Below are 17,270 nucleotides of genomic sequence, written 5' to 3'. Positions count from 1 at the left end.
GCAGTGGCGTCAAGGTGGGGGAGCGGGTACTTTTATACCCAGGCCCGGGTCTGGCTCCCCCCTCCCTATTTGTAGGGAGCCAGTCAGTGGGGAGAGAGATGACAGGCTGCTGCCGCTGTAAAGCCTCTCTCGCCAGCTCAGCACCCGCTGCTCAGTGCTGTCTGCGGAGCTGCGGAGAGACACAGCTGCAGCCTTCTCTCTCTCTACCTCTCTCCCCCTCTCTCTCTCTCTCTCTCTCTGCATCTAATTTATTTTTCACGGTAAAATGGAGGGTGCATGCTCAGCGGGCACGGCCTCTGGCAGGGGGTGGGACCACGCCCGCTTCATTTTAACGGAGCCCGCATGGCCTGTTGGTGCCTATGACTGTATGCAATCCTTTGCATACGATGTATCGTATGCAACCCCAGTAAGTGCTGGGGGGATCCAATAAATCGCCGGTGCATCACTTGCGATCTCCAGCTCCGATGAGCACGAGAAGCGGATCGGACCGGAATCGGTGATAAAACACGTACGATTTGGCACTTTTCGCCCAAATTTTTTGGTGCAATCCGTCGAAATCGGGTGAATTGCGCCCAAATCGTACTGGTGTACGGCCAGCTTAATACACATCACCCTCTTGTATAACAGATTATGGTGATTGTAAACGCAGCGTAACACATGGAGCTGGAGGATTCAGTCCTCTGCTCGGATTACAATAAACGTCAGCATTTGCTACTAACAATGGGACCGATTCAGGCCTGTTCGCTGCTGAGCGAATTTGCAGCGGATAGCAATCTGGTAGACGCTGCCCCACTCTTGTGAAATCCCACCTTGCCATTGCACCAGTAGAGTGCAGAGGCTGCTTGTAGTGAGAGGGATTGGAACTAAGAAGATACAGTAAAGCTGGCCATACATCAGAAAGATCGATCTTAAGATCGATTGTACTCATGATTGTGTACAATTTCCCTTGAAATCCCGGCAGTCCTTGGTGGTTTTTGGACACACTATCTGCATACAATCCATCATACAATCAGTCATACAATCCATCTACAGCATGATTGTGTATACAAGATGTGCATACAATCCGCATACAATCCATCATACAATCAGTCATACAATCCATCTGCTGATTGATTGTATGATTGTGTACATAAGATGTGCACACAATCTGCATACAATCCATCTTACAATCAATTGAGATTGTATGATTGGGTACAATATCTTTCTGATGTATGGCCACCTTAAGACATTCTAATAGAGACTTTTCCAGGGAAGTCAGATAGAACATCCAGTAAGCACAAGGTCTGATCTATTCCCAGCCGCCCGTTCTCCTGTTACACCGGGCCGGACACCTGTTCCCCGGCATCTCTCCATAATTAGAGTCTACTCACATCACTCTGCAGCTCCTGGCTCTTCTTGGCGTGCTGAATCTGCCGGCTGTCGGCGACGCTGGTGAACTTCAGCGTGTCGGCTTTCTGACGATACTTTTTCTGAAATGACCGAAAATTAAACCTTTTGCATCTGTAGATCCCAAACATTCTCCAGCAGGATCCCGAAAATTACTACTGCTAGGCTCATCTTCCTCTCCCGCCGCTCTACCTCCGCCTCCCCCCTCTGTCTATCTCTTCACTGGCTCCCCATTCCTTTCCGAGTTCTCTTTAAACTCCTCACCACCACCTACAAGGCTCTCTCCTCCTCCACCGCTCCTTACCTCTCTTCACTGATCTCTATCCACACTCCCTCCCGTCCTCTTCGCTCCATCACTGACCGCCGACTGACCTCTCACCTAATCACCTCCTCCCACTCCCGTGTCCAAGACTTCTCTCGCGCTGCCCCCCTACACTGGAACAACCTCCCGCCACCCATCAGGCTTTCTGATTCCCTTACCTCCTTCAAGCGCTCCCTTAAAACACACTTTTTTCGACTAGCCTATCCCTCCTCCTAACCTCTTTTGATCCTCCTATCCTGCCTCCGTTCCTACTTATCCTATTGTTTTTCGTTCGTCCACCCACCTATTTTTAGTATGTTAACTCTTATGAGCAGGGCCCTCCTTCCTCACGTACTCACCCTACCTCATTACCTCACCTGTGCTCCTGTCCTGTTCTTCCCTTCCTTCAGTCTCCTCGACAATTTTGACACCTACTTCTGAACTGATGCTGATTTTAGTTCTACCAGCTATACCCCTATTTATACTGTATTTTTCAACACACCCTGTACGTTACCTCGTAATTTTTTTTTGCTTGCTATGTACGGCGCTGCGGACACTTTGCGGCGCCTTATAAATAAACGTACTACTACTACTACTACTACTACATGTGGCACTGCCAGCAACGTGATGCTCCTAGCGCCCCCATCCAGGGCCATGGACAGGGGGGTGCTATGGGGACAACTCTCCCGGGCTCCGCCGCTCTGACAGAGGATAGGGCCCGGGCAGCAGAACGCCAGCACACCCATTCACCTACCCCTCGCCCATGGGTCACCATCCCCCACTTCACAGCAGCAGGCCGTGGGTCCTTCGCAGCCCGCTGCACATACGCAGCAGTCCCCCAGGCCCCGCCCGGCCCGATCCTCCTGCTGCCTGCTGCCCGGGGACATAAACAGGAATGCTGGGCGCCCACACTGTAAGCCGTGCGTGGTGTGACGTCATCGCGTGGCTTACAGTGTGGGCGCCCAACATGCCAGGGAGGATGAGCTGGGGTGCCGCAGGTCACAGGTATGCATTCAATACACGGCGGGGGGGCTGGTAGGGGAAGGGAGGGGGGCCAGGGATTTTGACAGTCCCGGGCCCCGCAATTTCTGGCGGCAGCCCTGCCCCCATCAGTCACAGAGGTCTTATTGTTATATATATTAATCCTCCCACTCAGCGGAGAACTATGGAAATCCAAGAGGTGATTTGGGCCCAATTATTTTTGCAGCCCCAACAATGGTGAGGTCTGTACTACTCAGAACAAGGCGCAGTTACACAAAATTGTGCTTTGAGGTCTTCTCTCCGGGAGAACCTTAGGGGTAATTTAGTAAGTTGGGAGTTCTATTGAACTGCCTCCCCAGTCACCCACTATCTCCCTGTCGCATCTGCCTCCCAGACACCCACCATCTCCCTGTCACTGCTGTCTCACCAGTCACCCACTATCTCCCTATTACACCAGCCTCCCAGACACCCACTATCTCCCTGTCACCGCTGTCTCCTCAGTCGCCCACTATCTCCCTGCCACCCACTATATCAGTGTTACACCAACCTCCCCGCCACCCACTATATCAGTGTTACACCAACCTCCCCAGACACCCACTATCTCCCTGTCATTACTGCCTCCCCAGTCACCCACTATCTCCCTGTTACACCAGCCTCTTAGACACCTACCATCTCCCTGTCACTGCTGTCTCCCCAGTCACCTACTATCTCCATGTCACCCCTTCCTCCCCAGACACCCATGTCACCCTCTGCCTCCCCAATCACCCACTATCTCCCTATTACACCAGCCTCCCAGACACCCACTATCTCCCTATTACACCAGCCTCCCAGACACCCACTATCTCCCTATTACACCAGCTTTGCAGACACCCACTCCCTTTCACCAGTTTCTCTCCAGCCATCCACTATCTCCCTGTCACCCACTATATCAGTGTTACACCAACCTCTCCAGACACCCACTATCTCCCTGTCACCACTGCCTTCCAGACACCCACTAGCTCCCCGTTACCCCTGCCTCCCTAGACACCCACCATCTCCCTGTCACCACTGTCTCCCCAGTCTCCCTGTCACCACTGCCTCCCCAGTCACCCCCTATCTCCCTGTTACACCAGCCTCCTAGACACCCACCATCTCCCTGTCACTGCTGTCTCCCCAGTCACCTACTATCTCCATGTCACCTCTGCCTCCCTACACACCCATGTCACACCCTGCCTCCCCAATCACCCACTATCTCCCTATTACACCAGCTTTGCAGACACCCACTATCTCCCTGTCACATCTGCCTCCTTACACACCCACCATCTCCCTGTCACCACTGTCTCCCCAGTCACCCACTATCTCCATGTCACCCCTACCTCCACAGACACCCACCATCTCCCTGTCACCACTGTCTCCCCAGTCATCCACTATCTCCCTGTCACCCACTATATATCAGTGTTACACGAACCTCCCCAGACACCCACTATCTCCCCGTCACTACTGTCTCCCCAGTCACCCACTATCTCCATGTCACCCCTACCTCCCCAGACACCCACCATCTCCCTTTCACCAGTTTCTCTCCAGCCATCCACTATCTCCCTGTCACCCACTATATCAGTGTTACACCAACCTCTCCAGACACCCACTATCTCCCTGTCACCACTGCCTTCCAGACACCCACTAGCTCCCCGTTACCCCTGCCTCCCTAGACACCCACCATCTCCCTGTCACCACTGTCTCCCCAGACACCCATGTCACCCCCTGCCTCCCAGACACCAACTATCTCCCCGTTACCCCTGCCTCCCTAGACACCCACCATCTCCCTGTCACCACTGTCTCCCCCGTCACCCACTATCTCCATGTCACCCCTACCTCCACAGACACCCACTATCTTCCTGTCATCAGTGTTACACCAGCCTCCCAGACACCCACTATCTCCCTAATACACCAGCCTCCCAGACACCCACTATCTCCCTGTCATCACTGCCTCCCCAGTCACTCACTATCTCCTTATCACCCCTGCCTCCGTAGTCACCCACAATCTCCCTGTACCCTTGTGTGGCCATGCCCCTTCCTCGTGATACCACAACCCTTTCTGCAGTGCACACTGTCTCTTTAATTGTATGATCCGATCAAGGGCACCGACATCTAATAAATTAAGGAGGGCAGGGCCTGGCTCCATGTCATTAGGCCCCCACCACTGGAAAATGCTGCAACTAGCGAGTCACCTTGGAGGAGTTGGGGTAAAATGCTGCAATTCCCATAGTAATCTCCCCATCCTGCACACTTTACTAGGAAGCCCCAACCTGCCGGCAGTGCAGGGGATAACCTCCCAAGAGAGTATGCATCTAAGTGTGAGATTTGTGTGGCTCACTCGCAAAGCCCATCTCCCCAGGGCCGGTGTAAGGCTTCTCAGCACCCTAGGCAAAACTTACTGACACCCCCCCCCCCCCCCCCCCCCCCCAAAAAAAAAAAAATTGTGTGGTCCTCCCAGCCCCCCCAGGAAGGTGGGCAAGTCCCCTGCTTTCCCTGAAGGACCTCCCCTTATCTACCTTTGCCTCAAAGGAAAGTATGGAGGTGAGGGTTCCACAGCCGTCACCTGTATTAAGTACAACAAGGATCCTCATAGACATCGTTGATTTTTTTGATTTGGAGACTTGGTGGCGCCCCCTCAGGTCCCGGCACCCTAGGCAGCTGCCTAAAGCTGCCTAATGGTAGAGCCGGCCCTGCATCTCACACACCGAGAGGTGCAGCTGAGAGTCACAAGGACATATACACAATCACATTCGGGGTTTAAGGTCTATGTACTGAGCCTTAGTGAGAGATAACGTGGAGAGAGATACCACCCGATCAGCTCCTAACTGTCAAATTACAGGTTACATTTGGGGGAAAATGACAGTTGGGAGCTGATTAGCTGAAGCACCATTTATCATACACAACGAGTTTTATTGTTCCCAATGAGTTTTATCACTCGTTGATATAGTGGAGATGTTTTACTAAAGCCACAGAATCCCATTTGCACCTATCCTATATACTCAGCAATAGGCTCATCCCTTATTATCCTGGAGGAAGCTGAATGCCTTCCACTCACCTCACTGAATAGATCCCCGGCTTTCTTTGCCTGTTCCACGTTCACGCTGCCTTCCGCGACCCACCCGACACCCCTCATCCACTCCAGGTCTGCTTTGTACTGGCGCTGGAACAGAAGAATTCACACATCAAACCTGACTGAGGGCAAATGTAAGAGAAAACAAATCTTCAATGTTAGGATCAGGATTGGCAAAACGCGTGGCTCAAAATGAGTCAGAATCTCTCCTGACTGTGCAGTCACCGCTACTCCCACCCAGTATAGACAGTGGCCCATATTTAGCTGTCAGGAAATTTACTGACGGTTGGACACCTTTATCTTTATTTGTCCTCATGTTGTGAAAATAACTTCTCACCTCACTCTGGAGGCCATAGGCCTTCTTTGCCCACGTCACTTTCATGTCCTCAGGCAATATGGTGTACTCGTGGAGCTTCTTACGGTAATCCAGCTCGCTGGCCAAGGCCTGGGCTTTCTTGGCGTGCTTGATGTTCACCATATCCATCGGCAAATGGAAATGCGTCTTGCTCTCCTCAAAATCTTTCTTGTAGGTGACCTAGAACATAATTAGAGTCTTGCGATTACGGAGCTCTCATGAAGGCCCTGTCGAGTTTCTGGTGCACTCCATGGATGGTTCCACTACCTCACTGCTCAGCTTTCCGACTTGCATAGAGTGCAGTAGCCTGGAGTCACTATTGGCTGCCGCCTTCCCCTTGTTCCTTTCATACTCCTCCCTGTACTTGATCTAGAGAAGAAGGAGTAGTTAGGAGACACACGAAGGTCACCAAGGTCATCTCAAGGACAATGCGCATGGGGCAATAAAAACAAAAATAAAATAAAAAAAGAGAATGAAATCTGAGGTAATTTGTTGAGGTCCAAAGGAGAACATTAAAATCTGGACAGGCTTTTGTGAAGACCTTAGACAAAATAGTTTGGAGCAATAAGACAAAGTAACAGGGAGAGGGAATGATAGAACCCTCAAGCTTCAAATTCTGTAGGACCACAACTCTTCTGCTCAGGTGACGGAACGGGGACGAGCATCCCATACACCTCACGTACATCACTTGCAATGTCTCCCGACGCTTTAGCAGAAATGATGGCCATGGAGTCCAGGTTCATCTCGAAGGCCTGACCTTTGCTCTTCCTCCAGTCTTCCTTATACTTGTTCTACAAAGAAAGATCAAATACCGTAAATCCTGATCACTTTTTTCATTCCGCCAATCACTATTACCAGTTATCAATGAGTTTTAGCTATTTAAAACTCTGCATATGAAAAATGGTGATCCAGCCAACCAACTCCAAACTGTCATTTTTTTCAAACACACGATAGGTTGGAGACCATTTATCATTTGTCTATCAATTATCAAGCTTGCGAGCAGGGCCCTCCAACCTTTTTGACTGTCTGTTACTACCCAGTTTTTTTATCCCTGTTTCTAATTGTAAAGCGCAACGGAATTTGCTACGCTATATAAGAAACTGTTAATAAATACAATATGGAATGAGTTGTAAATAGCTAAAACCTGTTGCCAGGTGGCCAGGGATCAGTATGATTGTATTTACCTCACTATAGAGATCAGCATTCGCCCTCGCTTTCACCATCTCGGGTACATCCTGCGTGAGCGTATAGTGCGTCTTGGATTTCTCGTAGTCCGCTCTGTAATTCAACTGAGAAAACCATCATTACTAAATAAAATAATTATTAATATAACACAAGCAACGTTAATACAGGTGTATACAAATACGAAGAGAAGAATGGAGAACGGATCTACAGCTGTGTCTTTTTATACTGTGGCTTTAGTTGCGCCAAAGAGCACCTCTCAGAACACCATGTCCCGGTTCCCCGGCCATTTTCAATCAAACGGCGGGGTAGACTAAGCACAGCATCCACAATGCGGTACATCCGATTCCTGCCACTGATCAGGAACATACAGGCGTAAATAATGCTGCTATACACCAAGAAATTAGGTGTGGCGCTCGCTGCCCTGATTGACAGACAGGGGGGCATTCCAGGGTGGATACCCTGCTCGCTAGGCCCCCAAATCAACGCAGCCTCAGGTCTGAATGCCCCCAGTATGAATGATGTCATTGTGGGAGCGATGTTATTTTGCCCACGTTCTGAAAGGTAAGTAACGTCCGCCAGTTGGCAGGTGGTCTCCAACCGCTGACCTAGATGAATGTACAATATATGGGGACGGCTTTGTGAAGGACAATTAAACAGTCTCCTAATTGCTATTATCCATAGTTCGGATGCCATCATCCAATGCAATGCCGTATTGCATACAATCGCCCGTGTATCATGTGTATTATACGCGACACTACAATCTGTACTCCGGCACACGTGTCACAGGCCCCTTTTTGTACATTATGCTGCAATTAAACACAATGGTGATTTGCTTGGTGAGATCCGGCATTATCAGCAGCGCGCACAGGACCTGGGGATTTGCAGGCAGCGGCGACTCCTGTTATCAGCGCACAACACCACAGGCCTCCGACTTACATCACTCAGCTGCTGGGCATTAACCTTTGCCAGGACCATCTCTGGAGTATCGCTTACAGAGCTGTATTTCAGCTTGTCAATGCTCTGCCGGTAGTTTACCTGCGGGGAGAAATAACCATTTGAACACGGATTTGGATTGCAGGAGAATTAGATTGCCTCGTTTGGACTTTTCTAATCTAATTAAAATGCAAATTTGCTGAAAGAGCTCTCACCGCCAAAGTGCCTTATGTGGGCTCGTTCTGCGCTGATACATCTCCTGCGCTATCCGGCTGTTATCATCTGATAATGGGAAGCGGCTTTGTGAGGCCTTTCCATTAAAGGTTATCAGTCTCCCATTATGACAAGCTCACTGTGGCTGGGAGGACTACAAATATCAGCATGCTCGGACAGCACACTCTAGTGACGCTGGAGGAAATCATTATATATTGCTTAATGTGGAGAGTGGAATGACTACTACTGGTGGGGAGATTCATTACATCTCAAAAAGAGATAGTTGACCAGCTCCTAAATGTCATTTTTCACAAACTGTAACATGCGAGGAACAGAGATTCCCAGCAGCACACAGTATATCTGGAGATGAGTGATGGGTCAGTGAGGACAGGGCTGCATGTGACAGGGGCAGTGACATGATGTGAGGAGGGGAATGGGGCAGCAGGAAGCCACAGACTGAGAGTTATATAGTGGGAGGAGCAAGGTCCCCAGCAGCACAGAGTATATCAGGAGATGAGTGATGTGTCAGTGAGGACAGAGCTGCATGTGACAGGGGCAGTGACATGATGTGAGGAGGGGAATGGGGGCAGCATGAAGCCACAGACTGAGAGTTATATAGGAGGAGCAGGGTCCCCAGCAGCACAAAGTATATCAGGAGATGCATGATATGACAGTGAGGACAGGGCTGCATGTGACAGGGGCAGTGACATGATGTGAGGAGGGGAATGGGGGCAGCAGAAAGCCACAGACTGAGAGTTATATAGAAGAAGGAGCAGGGTCCCCAGCAGCACAGAGTATATCAGGAGATGAGTGATGTGTCAGTGAGGACAGGGCTGCATGTGACAGGGGCAGTGACATGATGTGAGGAGGGGAATGGAGGCAGCAGGAACATGGGCCAATAAATAAATCAGTAGCCTAGGCAGTGTGTAACTTACATCTTTTAACGGAACCAGCTTCTTTGTGGTCTGGTAGGACGGGGCCAGTGTTGCTGGGTAATTATATTCCCCGTCTGTGTGGTCATGTTTGTCAGACTTGTAGTTTATCTGCAGGACACACAGAATATTTTCAGTATCATATATATATTCCACAAACAGAGGAGGAAGCCATCTGTACTCATACTGAAAGTACCTACCACATATATATATATATATATACATATACACACACACACACACATACCTTCCGTACTCAATCATTATACACCCTCCATATACAGTATTCTCCATATACACCCATTAAATACCCTGTATATACCTTACATACATACATTATACAACGTTGATACCATCCATATAATCTCTATTCCCCTGTTATACACAGGATACAATTATATGTATTGCAATGTAGTCAATGTGTGACTATTATGACCTATGCCTGTACCGTGAATGAGCCCCCCAAAACATAGACGTTGGTGACATTGTCCTAGTGTCAGGCCTGTGGTATGTACTTACGTTGCTGGCTAGGGTCCCGGCCTTCATGGCATGTAACGTGCGTCTGTCCATGCCAACCCCTTCGTAGTGCCCTTTCATCTGCATCTGGTACTTCTCTTTGTATTTCAGCTGGGAGAAGGGAAGAAGTACACCATTTGTTCCTGTGGTTAGAGGACCGCCGGCGTGTATCATATGCCAGGTCCTCTGTGGCCTTAATATATGGTGGCATATTGGCCGACGCTCCGTCGTCTGCAGAGCGTGTCGGCAGTGAAGCCGGAGTCTGCAGCGGCCGATGGTAGAAATCGGTCAGAGTGAGGATTCCCTGGTGAGCGGGATCAGATACTTCGAAATCATCTCACTACAGTGTCTTGTTGGTAGATATATTTTGGTCCTTTTCCCAGTCCGTTATAATGGACACTGGGTTTCACCTTACTAATAAAAGTAAGCTCTTTGAGGCTTATTCTGGTTTATTCACTCGGATGCAAATTTGCATCCTTGCGTGTCAACCTAACCCCGCCTTGCGAAAGGTGGTACACCGTCTCCCATTCGCAAGGAGCGTTCCATCACACTGGCTGCAAATGGATGTTTTACATGCACATTCATTTGCAGCGTGCAGGGGAACACTCACTTGCATCGATGGTCAGCGACCATCGAATGATGTGGAACGTGCACGCATATGTGAGGGTGCTCCGAGTATGTGTGCATGTTCAGAAGGAAGTGGGCAGGCAGCTGACATCCGGTGATGTCAGCTGCCCGCCCCCGACGCCCACGTCATACCCTCCAACATGACCCATTCCATTAGGTACAGAATGCTCTGTTACTGGACTTCCCTGCCAGTGGCAGTTGCAGAGTTGGGGCTGCAGCACGGTCCAATATTCAAAAAGGGGGGGTCACATCAACTGCCACCTCAAACATCACTGTCCTGGACTCACTGGCAGTTTATGTGACTCCCTCTTTGAATATTGGACTGTGCTGCATCCCCACCTCTGTAACTGCCACTGGCAGGGAAGTTCAGGAACAGAGCAGTGGCTGGATGCACCCTGAGTATGCACAAGTGCAGAAATGTGCATTCATAGTAACAAAACATTGCTCCCCTAATTTACTAAAGATTTACTAAGATGGGAGTTCTATTTCCCACGGGACGTTGCTACGGGCAACCAATCAGAATCTTATTAAATAATTAGCACCTTCTTCTAGAAGATAATAGATAATATCTGATTGGTTGCCCACAGCAACAACCCATCTGAAATAGAACTCCCATCTTAGTAATGTCCCCCACAGTGTCTTGGTCAACACTGACAAAAAGGTAAACATTCACTGAGTCAACATGTCGACAAAATTTTTTTTTTTTTTTACGTTTTCATGTTTCACCATCCTTGGGAACGTTAAAGTGTGCGGAACGCGGCAGTAGCAGAGCGCAGAACCGGGCACGAAACACGACGAGCCGCGCAAGGTTACGCCCTGCACTAATTCGGGGGCCTGCATGCGCAGGTGTCGACCTATTGAGTGTATGGGTCTGCGTCATAGCGTCGAAACTATGAAGATCGACATACATTAGGTTGAAACGGCTTAGGTCGACATGGCTGACAGTGTCGGAAGGTCAAAAAAACACTAGGACGACAATGGGAAGCTCAACAGTCAAAAGGTCAACACGTTTTTTTTTTTGTCACAAATTTCGACGTAAGTTGACACGGGCACCGTATCAGTGCACTGCGTCCCTTCGCCATGCTTCGGGCACGGTGCTTCACTTGGGCACTTCCCCGTTCTAGCAGGTGCCCATTGGAGTCCACAGTGGTGGAAACACAAAATCTGGAGGGGGATCAGAATTCACTATGTGGATGGGAGGGTGGCAGTGTGTAGGAATGGAGAGGGGAGGGGGGGGGGTATTTTTGTGTCCACCCTGGGAGGCAGTGAAAGGGTTTGCCTGTAAATTGTACACATTACACCGCCCCCTGGAGTAACACATATATAATTCTGCTGAACCTCTTGTCCCTGAGCTACGAGGATCCGGACACCAATAATAGACCCATTGTGAATGTCACAATCAGCGGACCCTTCAGAGAATCACCCCCTATACCATGTGCCGGTGTGATACAGTGACCAGATATATTTACTGCTGCCCATCGGTAGTGTCAGGTCTCAGCGACGCGCCAACATGTGGAATTACCTTCCCGATGTCACAACAAAACCAACAACACAATTACAGCAGCTTTACAGCAACAACAATTGGGAATTCTAGCTGAGTTTCAGTTGCAGAATAACAGCAGTCAATTAACAGGGTTTTAGCTGTGTAATTCTCCCCAGCGGACCCACCGGGGATTATTTCATGTTAATTAAGGAATGCAAATGGCAGATATAGGAAATCTCTGCAGGGAAGCGATTCTGTCCATTGTGCATACCAGGCAGACGCAGGTTCGGAGGGAGGAAATCAGACGCTGTCTGGGGCCCCGAGATTATCAGCAAGAAACATTTGTGTTTCCCTAAGTGGGGTGCTGTGACGCTATGGGGCAAGGGGGGCAGAGCTTACATCACTGGTGTACTTGGAGATCTTGTTGTCGTTCTGGAATTGGGGGGTGTCGCAGTAGTTAATGCTGTGTCCTTTGCTGTGTTCCATATCCTTCTTATACTCCACCTAAAAGACAGGTGGACAATGTACGGTGTGACAGAGGCAGCGCCAACAGGAGGGTACGAAATAGCACCCCCAAATGTTAGTAAAGTGCAATAATGGCTAAATAAGACAGCATTGCAGTAACCACCCAAATCACATACACCAGCACCCCCGAACGATCTAATAATAAAGTTTCAAAAATATAGATAAAACAAACGCAGAATAATGACCGATTACTGTTTTTATCATCCCAAATCTTGCAAAATGTAATTTCCACTATTTAAATTAATTAGCAATTCAAATGAAACAGATACTTTAATTTGCATTCATTACCTTTTTTTGTGACATAGGGTATAGGGTGGGTTTATTATACCCTGGTTCAGGTTATAATACAGACGTCCTGGTTTTTAATTAAGAAATTATTTTGAAACAGATGTAAAGGAACAACAGGGACCTCTCCTCGGAATCATGTTTGCCCGGACCATAATTACCACCTGCAGGTGCCCCATTTATTTTCTTGAAGCAAAGTCCCACAATTCTCTTGCCTTGGTCCAATTTATGTTCCCCAATCATGAGCCCTTATTCTAATCTATGCGGTACGGCCCGCGTGCGGCCGTACCGCCGATGTTTTGACACTGCACATGCGCAGAGGTCAATCTGCGCATGTGCAGCCCCCTTCGCCGCAGACGGATTTCGTCCGCCGCAAAGGGGGCGTATAGGGGCGTGAGGGGCTTCATGCCCTCATTTCCCTATGTGTACGCCCCGCGTTTCATGGGCGTTCCCATGCAAACGCGGGGCGTATGCATGGTAATGAGGGCATGACGCAACTCATGGGGGCGGAAAGCTGACGTCGCCGGATGTCAGCTTTCAGCCCCCATACAAGCTACCACACGGACGATTGTCCGTGTGGTCTCAGCTTGCGGGAGCTGCCGGGGCGTGCGGACCTGCCTTCGATGGTCGACGACCATCGAATGCAGGGGGCAGCTCCCAACATGGTGGAGGCGTACGCCCCGCCATTTTCATGCGGATCGGCAGCCGTCCGTGTACGGACGGCCGTGCCGATCCGTCTTGTAGGCGGGGATTCGTCTGGTGCGGTCGGAGCCGCATATGCGGCTCGACCGCACCAACCAGAATAAGGGCCATAGTGAGTTATACAGTATGTGAGAGGGGCATGCCCTAGCTCAGATGTAAATTTAGTGTGGGCTACATGCAGAAGCAGACAGTATTTACCCTGCATGCAAAAACAATAAATGTTCCTAAGGCCCTTGCAGTGCAACATGGTTTGTTCCAGGTGCAAAGTTACTCATTTCTTTTGCACCCAACTTAGAACCAGCCCATGGGGTATTGTACATCTTATACCTCATGTGTCTGATAAGCCCAAAGACCTCACGTGACTTGATGTTGTGCCTCACCTCACTGATCAGCTTGTTCACACTCTGGGCCTGTTTCAGAGCCATGTTGTCTTCAGTGGCCAGTGAGTGGTAATGAGCCGCCCCCCGCATCTTGGAAAGGTCTTTCTTATATTTAATCTGAAATGGACAGAAATGTTCTGATGATCATCAGGAAGTTTTATGTTCAGTGGATCACAGGGGGGTGTACTGGCCCAAATGTATCTATTATCCTTGCATTGTCCATTCTTCATGCCACCATCCATCCATCATATATCCACCTCCCATGCATTGTCCATTCTTCATGCCACCATCCATCCATCATATATCCATCACCCATGCATTGTCCATTCTTCATCCCTCTATCCATCCATTCATCCATGAAATCTCTGCATTTATGGTAAATGATCAGATGACTGACAGCATCCGTCTGTGTACGGCCCACTCTGACAGAACCCGGCTGATCCCACTATAACCAGCCATGCCCTGAGAGATGTCTCCTCTGCACACAGAAGAACATCGATTGTTACTCACATCGCTGGCTATGTCGTTGGCCTTTTTGGCGCTGAGATAGGCCGGAGTGATCATGGCAGGAAAGCTTCCCTTTCCCCTGTATTGCTCTTCTTCCTCCTCATAGTCCTATGAGATAAACAAATGTAATATCTGCACCCATTACCCTGAACACACCAGGGGGGACAATTCTGGCAAACCGCAGTGTTCCCCCAATAAATCCTGAAATAGTACCTGTTCTAGTTATTATGGTGTGAGTGTTACTGTTCTCCAATGGTTGTAGTTTCTAAGATTCATTCCATGATACTTATATCCTATTCTGCAGATACAAGGTATATATAATCTCTATATACTGATACCACACGTCGCCTCTTAGCCAACTGAAATCAGAGCTGTAACTGGACTTTTTGGTGCCCTGTGCCAGAAAGAGAATTGCCCCGCCCCTTTTTCCCCCAGTAGTGACATAGGGCTCAAGCTCAATGAATAGAGTGTCTGACTGCAATACCACAGGCAATGGGTTGGAATCTCGGAAATACCAGCATCTTGAAATGATAAAAAAAAAAGCCTGACTGTCAAATTAAGGTCATGAGTATTGTATACTGTAGGTACCAGCGATGGAATGTATCTGATTGGCGGATTGATGCTGTCTAGACTGACATGGTCATCCACTAATGATCGAACGCATCTACTTAAATGCCTAAAAATAGTCGGCAGCATCTAGATGGACAGTAACAGAAGATCGACGCAAGCTAAAGGTCGAAATGAACATGGTTGACAGTGAAAGGGTTGACATGAGTTTTTCATGATATTTTTGCTTTTACCGACTGGTGTTATGGGTCTGTCTTGCCCACTTTAATATGGATCCCATGGTAGGGATGGCCATTGACCACCAATGATTAAAAATCATCGATGGTTTATGGCCGATGTCAAATACTTTTGCCATCGATGGGGAGAACCAGATGATTTCCCTCCATCGATGGCACAGCAAAACCTATGTTTTGCTTTTTTTTTTTTTTTTTCAAAAGTGCTGAGTCGCAGAGCATAGCTCCGCCCCCGACACCCGTGAAGCCCCGCACCCACTTTCTGATTGACCCACGGGCCAGTCAGTCAAAGAAAATGGATGACCATCAATCGGTAAATCTATCAATGGTCACATTCATCTGATTGCAACTGCGCCAATGGCCATCCCCATCCTTATTGCACGGTGACAGAGCTTCTTAGGAATGCTACAAGCATGGGCCACACATGACATGTGAGAACAGCGCCACCCTGTGGAAAACTTTAAAACTACTTTTGGAGGGATGCAGTTACCATCCCGGCGGTCGGGATCCCGGCGTTCGGGATCCCGGCGTTCGGAATCCCGACGCCGGAATCCCGACCGCCGAAATGCCGACACTTTCTCCCTCCGTGGGTGTCCACGACACCCCTGGAGGGAGAATAAATTAGTGTGCCGAGCGTAGCGAGGCACCGGGCCCGCTGCGTGGCGAGCGCAGCGCGCCCGCAAGGGGGGGCGATCCACGTCCCCCCCTTGTCGGCATTTCGGCTGTCGGGATTCCGGCGTCGGGATTCTGAACGCCGGGATCCCGACCGCCGGGATTCAATACTGAATCCCTTTTGGAAAATGTGACTGCAACTCTCCTGTAACAAGGAAATCAGTAAGCCTGCTGGGACTTACAGTTCCACAACAGCTGATGAGCTACAGGTTGCCAAACTTGGTTTATCATTACACTCAGAGGTCTATTTAGTATTTACTAAGCCTCGGAAAACTGGAGAGAGATAAAGTACCAACCAGCTAATGTAAGTTTTCAAACACAGCCTCTATATCTCTACTTTATTTCTCTGCAAAGCTTAGTAAATAGACTTCTTAATTTGATCCTCTCCAAGCAGAGCAGCTTCACAGTTCACAGGTAAAGTGATTCGGCGCCAGCTTAGAAGAAATCAGCAAAACTGGTTTGTGGTGTAGGAAAGATTGAAACCAGCTCTGAGCGCCCCCTGGTGGTGATATTTGGAATTGCAATCACCATAATCATGCTATCATGTTATTGTCAATTAAAAATTAAGCGTAATGACCTTTAACAATAAGCCGCGATAGGCTGACAGCACATATGTGGGAACAATGCACTGAATACACACAATAGAGATGAGTTATGTAACGTGTTGCAATTCGGCTTCTCTGCTGCACATATAATTTATATTACTACTTTATTATATTTATTTCAGATACACAATTATTCTTGCAAACAGTCAGCATTGCCTGCTGGTTCTGGAGCACTGGAGTTGAGAACCAAAGGAATAACAGGCGATTGATGCTGATTGGCTGACTGCCTCTTGACTCCTCCCACTACTACTATTACTATAGTCAGGATGGTAAGCAGGTAATGAATCAAATATCTCCCCGGATCTGCAGCATTCGCGTTTCGCTGGGATTACGCCAGCTTTATCAAGGTGTCACCTTGATAAAGCTGGCGTAAGCCCAGCGAAACGCGTTGGTGGAACTGTTTTGCTGCAGATCCGGGGAGATATTTTATTCATTACCTGCTTACCATCCTGACCACCTCAACAATTGGAAAAAAACATTGGCTTATTCCCTGTCCAGTGGATACAAACTGCCACGAGGTTGAGGGTCAGACTTCCAGCAATCGACCACTCCCTCGAATGGTACACAGGATCACAAACTACCGAATTAATGGACTCCATTCAAACATTTGGCACTATCATAGTGTGGACAGTGCAGGACATATTGGATTCCCAGTTGGGAACATCCCCCCCACGTGAGATCTGGCCATTTAGCCAATTTATTGGTACAAATTGCTTTTATGTGTTTGTGTGTCAATTGTATTTTTTACATGTATTGATGTCTTTATGCACAAATGTGCATTTTTAGTGTTCAATGAG

The 17,270-nt window shown here is 48.8% G+C and overlaps 1 protein-coding gene across 1 annotated transcript in view; it reads right to left on the bottom strand.

Annotated features, from left to right (window-relative positions):
* The window catches only part of NRAP (nebulin related anchoring protein), a 95,075-nt gene that overhangs the window by 34,852 nt on the left and 42,953 nt on the right, over positions 1-17,270 (bottom strand). Inside the window, exons 10-21 of the mRNA XM_083150242.1 lie at positions 14,400-14,504; positions 13,890-14,006; positions 12,397-12,501; positions 9,891-9,998; positions 9,375-9,482; positions 8,230-8,328; positions 7,293-7,397; positions 6,792-6,899; positions 6,376-6,477; positions 6,091-6,288; positions 5,739-5,843; positions 1,371-1,469 (exon numbers count right to left, since the gene is read on the bottom strand). Of these exons, the coding sequence (XP_083006368.1) occupies positions 1,371-1,469; positions 5,739-5,843; positions 6,091-6,288; positions 6,376-6,477; positions 6,792-6,899; positions 7,293-7,397; positions 8,230-8,328; positions 9,375-9,482; positions 9,891-9,998; positions 12,397-12,501; positions 13,890-14,006; positions 14,400-14,504 (1,359 nt within the window). The remainder of the gene's footprint in view (positions 1-1,370; positions 1,470-5,738; positions 5,844-6,090; positions 6,289-6,375; positions 6,478-6,791; positions 6,900-7,292; positions 7,398-8,229; positions 8,329-9,374; positions 9,483-9,890; positions 9,999-12,396; positions 12,502-13,889; positions 14,007-14,399; positions 14,505-17,270) is intronic.

Source organism: Crinia signifera, chromosome 6, assembly GCF_055691185.1.
Source record: "Crinia signifera chromosome 6, ASM5569118v1, whole genome shotgun sequence".
NCBI lineage: Eukaryota > Metazoa > Chordata > Amphibia > Anura > Myobatrachidae > Crinia > Crinia signifera.
Note: the sequence above shows the minus strand (reverse complement) of the source record. Positions and strands in the feature narration are given on the sequence as shown.